The sequence below is a fragment of the Macadamia integrifolia genome, chromosome 2 (genome assembly GCF_013358625.1).
Source record: "Macadamia integrifolia cultivar HAES 741 chromosome 2, SCU_Mint_v3, whole genome shotgun sequence".
Lineage (NCBI taxonomy): Eukaryota > Viridiplantae > Streptophyta > Magnoliopsida > Proteales > Proteaceae > Macadamia > Macadamia integrifolia.
This window is the reverse complement of record NC_056558.1, coordinates 43,959,941-43,969,633: the sequence shown is the minus strand read 5'-3', so window position 1 is coordinate 43,969,633 and position 9,693 is coordinate 43,959,941. Positions and strand designations below refer to the sequence as shown.

Here is a 9,693-nt window from a genome sequence, read left to right as displayed (position 1 = left end):
TGATGGGTTATACCATTCATCCTCATGGGACTGATACAATATTATTTATTTATTTATTTTTATGATAATAATATTAGGGTCTGGCATTCACTACTTATGGTTATCTCTATTTACTTTAGAAAAAAAACTATTGATTGATTAAGATTTTCTTTTTTTTTCAAAAAAAACTAAGGTATATTTTCCCCATCTCATATATAATAAATTATGACACACATATTTGGAAACTGGATGACTTCTTCAACTAATTTGATCAAAACATGAATTAAGCCAATATATAGTGGAAAATAGACAAATATTTCCTTAATGACATAAGAAAGTTAGGTTGCCTATACAAACTCTATATATTTTCTAAAATTCGTAAATCATAAATTCTCTCCATTAGGTATTTTCAGCAAAAATAGATTTATCATGTTTTGCAATAACATTTTGATGATTCATTAATAATTCAACTTTGAATAGTCTGATCAACTGTCATATAATACATGAAAAAACATTCAAGAAAAGATTTAATACATAGGGGACTATAGGGCCCAAAACTTATCATGATCAATTCAATAAGTATCCTACCTATATATATATATATATATATATTCAATTGTAGAATTGGAAACCCTACAAGATGCAAAGCTGAAATTAGGCATAGGTCTGATTTGATGTGATCCAACCACCAGTCCAATCTAGCATAATTTTCATGACATCAGCCACTAGGTTAGACCGGTGTTTACATAGTTGTTTTTATTTATGACGTAGATATGTTATTTCATAGGATGAAAAGAAGAGATATACAAACAAGAAACCTTAATATAAGCTACAATATTGAATTACTTTTTTTTTTGGTAGTTAAGTCTCAAGGTGAGTAAAACCCATGACCTCTTAATTTTTAGGTTGGTCTTTGCCAATTGAGTAAAGGGTTACTTCAATGACGTTTCTTATGTAGTCTTTTTCAACTATTGTGTTGAAAGGCTTCTAGATAACTTTGGTGGGTATTGCTCCAATGTATGAGGAAAGCTTTAAACCCTTAAAACTATGTTTTTCTCCAAGAAATAAGAAAACAGTAAATATGTACCTATTAAAGGCTAAATTTCTCATTAATGTATAAATAAAAACATTTCATTTTAATTCTTTTTTATCATCTAGTTGGTCACGATAATGAATCCTCTAGAAGTATGGTCGTCTAGACATACATGTGAGATCTAAAACATGTCTCTGTTTATTCATATATACTCATTTTTATCCTTTATCCTTTAAACAACATAAAATAGGTCAAGTGCTAGATCTTTACATGCACATGTACGCTAAGATGAACCTACATATAGAGGAGATCCAATTTGGTTGATCAGAATTCTTATATCCATTAAAATGTTGTAAGCCCAGATCTAACTAGACACACACGATTATTCTATCCCCTTCTCACTCACAATGGGGACCGAAGTTACATGTATTATTCGCTTTCTTAAATTAACTTATTCCTATAAAAGGAAAAGAATTACACATTGAATAACTCATAAATCTTTCTACCAAAATGATATATCACGGTGCAGATTGAACTAGAATCTCAAACATTAGAAACGTTTTTTGTTTTTTTTTGTTTATGTTATAACCAATATAATTACTATTCTATAAAAAATATATATATAATTACTAATTATTATTATTATTATTATTTTGCTAAACATAATTACTGATTACTCAGTTTGCCCAAAATAGACAATTTCTTTTTTCAAAGTTAAAATAAAATAAAAGAGAGAGAGAGAGAGAGAGAGAAAAGGAAAAAGCCACCTCTGAAATCCAAAACACTATAAAAGGGACCGAAAAGGTCGGAATGCAAGCATCATCGTGCGCCCAGAATTCCTCTTTTCTTTCGCTCTTCCTGTGTCCTGCTGCCTCGTTCTTCTGATCTGCTACGAAACTCTTTGATTTTGCTGAGAAAACCTAAAGATCTTGATTCGCGACCTTTGATTTAATGGGAAAGTTCGGATTTTTCAGCTAGAATTGCATATTTGAGGCCTAATTCGCCGATTTCCCGGCGAAGTTTACCGAACAACGAGATCGGTGCGTCCGTTGTTGTGTTTATACGTATGAGCTGGTTCGTTAACCTGGGGATTTCTTCGAATTCAAATCACTTCATCACTTGTCTTCTGATTTTTATTCTTCATTATTCACCTCAATTACCTCCTTCGTTGTTTAAATTTGAGAAACCGTTGAACTCTAGCTTTAATCATCTTAATCGTCAAAGATCATCTCAATATGGAGTCCAGAGACCAAAGTAATCGTCAAATGGAGAGAGGTTTGTGGAATTAATTTAATTTTTCTCTCTTATCTCTGTTTCACTTTCATCAATCTGAAGCTTGATCCCTGGAAAATCTAGCTCTTAAATTAGGTTCTCCTTCCCTTCGGAGAAAGTAATTTAAAATCTGAACTTTAATCAGTGTTCCTTATTCTGGGACCTCTGGGCTGGTTGATGTTTTGATGTAATTGGTTTACCGTGGATCTTATTGTTAACGCCTTTTACCTTCTTGTTTATACTGTTCTAGTGGATAATACGACATGACGAGTAATGACATGCTTGCATACATTCATTGTGAGATCAACATACTAAGTAGATGCCCATTGGGATGCATTCAGAAAAATATTTGCATACATAGGTGGATGCACTACCATCCACATAGTTTAGCATGATTTTCTATATACATACATCATGATGTTCTGCATATATTACTGATGGCAGTGGCCTAAGGTATAAGATAGCCCTGTATAGTGGATGATGTAATTGGAACATAGAGAAGATGACAATGGTTTCTGAGTCAATTGAATACAGAGCTTTGTTTTTTACACAGAAGAAGAAAGTAATAACAGATAAATTAAAACAAAAGGCCAGTGTTTTGTCACTTTTAGTACTCAAAACACATGACCAAAAAAAAAATTGTTTTTCATAAACATGTTGGATTTCTTAAAGAAATTTGCAGTACTTATTTATTTCTAAATTCCAAGAAAGACATGAGTACCCAATAAAAGATATTTGGTGAGTTAAAAGCCTAAAATCTGTTCTTATATTTTTTTAATAGTCTTATAAATTCTTACAAGAAACTTACAAAATTTATTGAAATTTTAATTTTAGAGTTTAATTATTTAAATTCTCAGCTTCCTAAATTTGACATGGATTTGATTTTTTAACCAAATATTTGATTTTAGATATTGAAGCATTTAACTGTTTTGTGTTTATATTTTTCAAAGTTCCTCTGAATCTAATTTTTAGTACTTTGTGGTTTTTGTTTGAGTGCTTCTTTTACATCAATCTTGGCACTCACTCTTTTTCTTGTTCTTAAATTTTTGGTGGGAGAAATAGAAATTCTAGTGCTTCATTTATAAAGCATGACCACAAGGCATCTATCCATGGGAACAAACAATCACAAGTTTAGATGTAGAAGCGTTTAACAATTTCGGGTTTGTTTTAAACCAAAAACCTTGGAAACAGCATCTCTTGCGAAGCAGGGGGTAAGACTGTACATTTGCCCCTCCCAGACCATGCGGTTGCGGGAGCCTCACGCACTTGGTTCCTCTTTTTTTTTTTTACTCAAATACCTCTGAATTTCGTTTTTTAAAATATTGTGTGTTTTCCTTTGAGTTAATGTTTCCATGCACACATCGACCTGTTATTAATATTCATCAATATTTCACCTCACCTTCTAGTGTCTTAAGTTCAACTGTTTTGTCTTCTTGTAGCTTCTTGTTACTCAAATGCTGGGGGAAGGCAATCCCGCTCGCCTTCTGTCATTGTTATAGGAGGTGGATTTGCTGGCATTGCAGCTGCTCGTGCTCTTCATGATGCCTCTTTTCAGGTTAAACTAACAACCTGCATCATGCTCTTCTTGTTCTCACTTCAACTTTGCGAATTGCATACATGTAGTTTGGAATTGTTGTGCTCTTTCTTATAAACCTTATCCTACTTCTCTTGCAGGTTGTCCTCCTGGAATCAAGGGATCGAATTGGTGGTCGGGTGTATACTGACTACTCTTTTGGTTTTCCTGTCGACATGGGTGCATCATGGTATTTTTCATTTCTTCTTATTTTCTTAGTGAAAGATCACTTCTTTTGATCTAAAATGTGGAAACCACCTATCAGTTCTGAAAAAAATGCATTTCTTCCATCATATTCCAGGTTGCATGGTGTTTGCAAAGAGAATCCCTTGGCACCAATCATTGGAAGATTGGGGTTACCTCTCTACCGTACTAGTGGTGATAACTCTGTGCTATATGACCATGATTTGGAAAGGTAAGAACTTTGATCCTGTTTGTTGTCAATATCTTATGTTTTATGACTTTATGCTAGATTTGCATGTAGTAGAGTTGGACAGCCTCTTTGAGCCCATGCAAATCAAATTTTCTTAGCTATCCATTAATAGAGTTTTTCTTTTCCTGATCCAATTTTGAGATGGTTAGGATCTGCCATCAGATTGTTTTTTGACTTTACAGTTTCTACTGCTCTGTTTTTTGACTTTACAGTTTCTACTGCTCTGTTTTTGGTCTACCCACTGAGTGTTCTACTCTTGTGTGTTTATCATGTGGATGGTAGATTAGGATGGATCTTGGAATTTTATGCTCCATAGGACTAGACAATGACAGTCATGGATGAAGTGGATGGTTTCTCATGTGTGTTAGCCTGTAATTTCTCATTGTTCCTTTGCTCTGGTTTAAACTTCTCATGGTTCTATTTTGCAGCTATGCACTCTTTGATATGGATGGGAATCAAGTTCCACAAGATTTAGTGACCAAGGTTGGCCTGGCATTTGAGAGCATTTTAAGTGAGGTATGTCTTTTTATCCTTTCATCAACTGCCAATATGCTGCTTGTTTTATGTGCATGCTAGCAAAAAAATATATGTTCCTTAATTAGTGGTTTCCTGAGGTTTTATTTTTATTAAGTTGAATTTTGTGTGACCTCTACTAGTAGTTGGTGGGTGGTATTATATTCCTTTGTTACTTGATTCCATGAGCTCCCATTGTGAAGGGGTCAAGGGGCTATGGAACCAAAGGGTCCCTCATTTGTGTCACTTGATATGAAATGCTTCATAAGGGCAGTGACTCCCTCAAATGAGGATTATTATTCCTCCCATTTAATTGAGAAAACACTGTTGCCTTTTTGTTGTGTTATTCTTAATGGCTATTTTCTGAGTTACTGCCGTTTAATGATTGTAGACGGATAAAGTAAGACAGGAGCACAGTGAAGATATGTCTATACTCCGTGCGCTTGGTATTGTTTTTGAAAGGAGGCCAGATCTCAGGTTTGTGGATACACATTCTTATGCTTATCCATTGTTTATCAAAGTTTGTTTTATTATAATATTCAAGTCTTCAGAATTTTTAACTGCAAGTTTGATTGCAGGCTAGAAGGGCTTCCCTATAAGGTACTACAGTGGTACTTATGTAGGATGGAAGGTTGGTTTGCTGCTGATGCAGATACTATCTCACTTAGATGTTGGGATCAGGTATGTCATTTCTTTTTTATCAAGATCTTCCATTTGTTATTTAAAAAAAAAAAAGATAATCTTGCATTCTAACAACTTGATGGATTAGATAAAAATTCAAATACTGTCCATGTTGCTAAACAGTAATTTCCACCGTAACATTTTAGTCTTATATCATCTTTGATTAATGAGAGAGAGGACATTTCTCCAATTATTATTGCTTCTGCTTTTGTATTTCATTTTTTAAGATAGATATGAAAGAAATTCTTATTGCTTCTGCCTTTGATATTTACTCAAGGATCTGTTTTTAGGATTGAAGTTCGATTTGTTCTGCACATATTATCTTATATTTTCTTTTTTTAATTCTCATCTTATATTGTTCAGAATCTAATGACTTATTGGATGATCTGCAGACCAAATTAAACAAAAAACATTATGATTATCCTCTAAATGAATGCCACTTCCTAAATTAGCAAAACAACAGGCTACTGTGCTTCTCTGACTAAATTTCATGTAGCGACTCTTATCTCTTGCATCTTTTGGATCAAGTAATCCTTGTAATAATTTTGAATTTATCTTGAATTTATTAATTAATTCTAGTTTCCAAACCTCATCTTAGTTATACTAATGCCTTTCAAGATTGTCTGGCTGGCTTATTGTACTGGTGAAGTCTGTCCAGTTTGCTGAAGTATTTATTGGGATTTACTCAACATTCTGTGATTGCATGTACACTTGTGCACACTTGAGGAGTTCTTAATGTGAGTAAATATCTGCATTTCATGTTGATTATTTCTCTCTCTTTTTTTCCCCCCACCTTACAGGAAGAACTTCTCCCTGGAGGTCATGGGCTTATGGTCCGTGGTTATCTCCCTGTTATAAATACTCTTGCCAAAGGATTGGACATACGTTTGAACCAAAGGTATATATTTGGAAGTTCACTTGATTTCTTGATTTTGCAGCATTTTTGATGTAGTTAGCATCATCTTACCCTAATTCTACTTTCAGGGTCACAAAAATTTCCCGTCGGTACAATGGAGTGAAAGTTACGGTTGAGGATGGAAGAACATTTGTAGCAGATGCAGCTGTTATTGCTGTTCCCCTTGGTGTTCTGAAAGCCAAAACCATAAAGTTTGAGCCAAAACTACCCGATTGGAAAGAAGATGCCATTGCAAACCTTGGTGTTGGGATAGAGAACAAGATAGCTTTGCACTTTGAAAAGATTTTCTGGCCTAATGTGGAGTTCCTGGGTGTGGTTGCTTCAACTTCTTATGAATGCAGCTACTTCCTAAACCTCCACAAAGCAACTGGGCATCCTGTCCTTGTTTATATGCCTGCAGGTCAACTCGCCCAAGACATCGGGAAGATGTCAGATGAGGCTGCTGCTAATTTTGCTTTTATGCAACTTAAGAAGATCCTTCCTGATGCTTCTGAGCCGGTAAACTATTTGAGTCTACCCTCCACCATTTGAGTCTTTTCTGTCAACAGCGGTTAATGAATTTCATGGTCTAGAACATTGATCTTCTACCTCTAGCATCCATGCCCCTTCCCAACAATGCGATTTAACCTCCTTTGACTAGGTCACAGGCCACCTTCTATGGTCTAAAAAATTACAACAAACAAGGTGGTTAGAGACTCAGGACCAGACTGTTTATTTATATCGATCAAATTGTGGTCTTAGTTCATGTTGTGAATTGTAAAGCAGCAGGTTCTTTGGATAGTTTCGTAAAATGGGAAACCGACATACGGTGAGGGTTAAATTATTGCTACTGTAAATGTAGACTGACTGACTGACTGATGATGATGGTCAGTGAGATCATTACTCCATTTGGCTTTTCTCTGCCATGGCAAAAATTTTAAATGATATATTTTAGTTGTTAACCCCTTCCTCCTTTGTTCTCTTCTGTTGTGGGGCTTGGTTGGTCCTCAATAATGTTGGGGCCATCTTCACGACTGAGGAGCAAGTTACAGGTACTTCTGGCTAGCCTCCACTTCCCTCATTAAGATCCCCAGACAGCTTTCTCAGCTTGTGCATTTAGCTATTGGCATTTATGAGTATGGTGGTGCAACCTTTGAGTAATAATTCTAACTCCGATTTGTTTCCTTTTGCAGATTCAGTTCCTCGTTTCTCACTGGGGAACAGATGTTAACTCACTTGGCTCCTACAGCTATGATTTAGTTGGAAAATCACACAGCTTGTATGAGAGGCTACGAATTCCTGTAGACAATCTATTCTTTGCTGGGGAGGCAACAAGTATGAACTATCCAGGGTCTGTGCATGGAGCATACTCCACCGGACTGATGGCTGCTGAAGACTGTAGAATGCGTGTCCTGGAACGATATGGAGAGTTGGATCTGTTCAACCCAGCCATGGACGAGGAGGATTTGTCGGTGCCTTTGCTAATCTCTCGCATATAGCCATCGCCAACCCTCTTATACCTAATCTATGTTGACATTGGATTGGCTAACACAGTAATTACCATTCGATTGGGTGCCTGGGAAACGTAGGAAAATAACCCCTTTTTCTTGGATTTCTCAAGCATATGGGGTAATGTGTATGGTCCTTTCCTCGATGTAACATAGCTTAGTTAGAACTGTATGACAGTTAATTTATTTATGTTCTATTGTAGTTTGCTAAAGAGGGTGAGACTAGGATTCCAATACATTCATAATATATATAGATATATTTCAAAATTGTAGCTCTCACTTGTCTGAAAACATACGTTGAGACTGGTTGAGAATGACAATGGTATACGGACGATAAATAAAATTAGTTTGTAATACATCAGCTCTCTCTTTCTTCCCCATTTTCTATTTGGTTTTGTGGTTTTGGTGTCCTTATCAACATTAGTTATCTTAAATATCCCTTGAAGTGAGCAATTAAAAAAAAAATAGTGCTTAAAATGTGTTTGAAATTTTTTTCCACGTGTTTTAATTGACTGAGTATAACCAGATTCGGTGAAATGCTAGAATCAAGTCTTTGTTTTGCACATCCCAGCTGGAGCCAGTGGGCAAATGTGTTATCTTGTCAATATATACTATGACTTGTTATATATTTCACTTGATTTATCAATCTAGCAATACACTTCTTAGGAGGTTTGAGATGTAGTCATAAATGTACATGTTGGGTAATTGTATTATAATTTCTTACAAAAATAAAATAAATTGCAATACAAAGTTTTTGCAGTAAAAACTATGATGTTGCAGTGTTGATCCTTAGCTGAAATGAGATGAGAAAAACTTGAAATAGATGTTGAATCACCACCACAGCAACTGAAGAAGCTTCGATCAGAATTGAAGTTGAGTCATACTTGTAGTACTACATTTAAGGTAATTGATGCCCTCTACTGCTAAGAGTTGTTCTGCATCTCTACCTCCAAGATAAAACAACATTCCATTAGAAGATGAGACAGTTCTTCTAATCCCTTCTAGGAACAAAAAGCTACAACACAGCAGCCCCTTCTAACCTTACAGAAGACTTAGAGAAAATAGAAGAAAGAGAAAGACTTGTATAGTTGCAAAGAGTAGAAATATATGGAGTGTCAATGTGTGATATGTATGTCTCTGCAAGGTATTTGGTTGGATTTATATAGACCAAAAATCAACCCTTGCACTCTCTTGGATTCTCCAAGAGTAACCGCCAACTAATGGCAAGTTAATTGGAGAATAATGTCATATAGACATGAATTGAGAATTAATTCAATAAATCGAATTAATCCCAATCTCTTTCCCTTGAAAAAAAAAATCTAACCTATGGTAATTAGAAAGTTTCACCCAAAAAAAAAAAGAAAGGAATAGTTAGAAAGTGGGAATGGTGCGAAAAATGATTTAATTGTGATAAATTGTGGTAAATTTGATAATGACTATAGTTGTTTACGGAAAAAAAAGAAGAAGAGAGAGATCATCACCACAGTTATAAAAGATGTTGAAATTGGAAACTTTACCCATTCAAACAGCATAATAATTATGATTCCAGGTTTTATTGATGGGTTAGTATAGTACCTACCATTCAGTTTTTTTTTTTTTTTTCCAACCTCCTAATTTTTTTTATTTCATTTTGTTTTTGAAATTACTGGATAAGCGAGAGCTATAATATGGGCTCATCTCTAGTGTGTGTCCAAAATTGCATCTCTCCACAAATCTGAAATTATACTTTTATTACAACTTTCACATTGGCCTTTTCTTATTTTTCTCTCAGACTTATCATGTTTTATTTGGAAAATTAATAAATAA

At 34.8% G+C, this 9,693-nt stretch overlaps 1 protein-coding gene across 1 annotated transcript; it reads left to right on the top strand.

The window, feature by feature from the left end:
• The first annotated feature begins 1,818 nt into the window (after nt 1-1,818).
• LOC122071825 (polyamine oxidase 2-like) lies at nt 1,819-8,243 on the top strand. Its single transcript, XM_042636245.1, has 10 exons — nt 1,819-2,287; nt 3,724-3,839; nt 3,959-4,047; nt 4,159-4,272; nt 4,719-4,806; nt 5,195-5,280; nt 5,382-5,484; nt 6,285-6,382; nt 6,469-6,898; nt 7,573-8,243. The coding sequence occupies exons 1-10, from the start codon at nt 2,248-2,250 to the stop codon at nt 7,876-7,878; spliced, it is 1,470 nt and encodes a 489-aa protein (XP_042492179.1). The 5' UTR covers nt 1,819-2,247; the 3' UTR covers nt 7,879-8,243.
• The last annotated feature ends 1,450 nt before the right edge of the window (nt 8,244-9,693 follow it).

Excerpts from the sequence above, each read along its gene's own strand:
- LOC122071825 (XM_042636245.1), top strand. The coding sequence starts at position 2,248 with ATGGAGTCCAGAGACCAAAGTAATCGTCAAATGGAGAGAG. Across the intron at positions 3,840-3,958 it reads TTCATGATGCCTCTTTTCAG|GTTGTCCTCCTGGAATCAAG; the intron begins GTTAAACTAACA and ends CTTCTCTTGCAG. Across the intron at positions 5,281-5,381 it reads GAAAGGAGGCCAGATCTCAG|GCTAGAAGGGCTTCCCTATA; the intron begins GTTTGTGGATAC and ends GTTTGATTGCAG.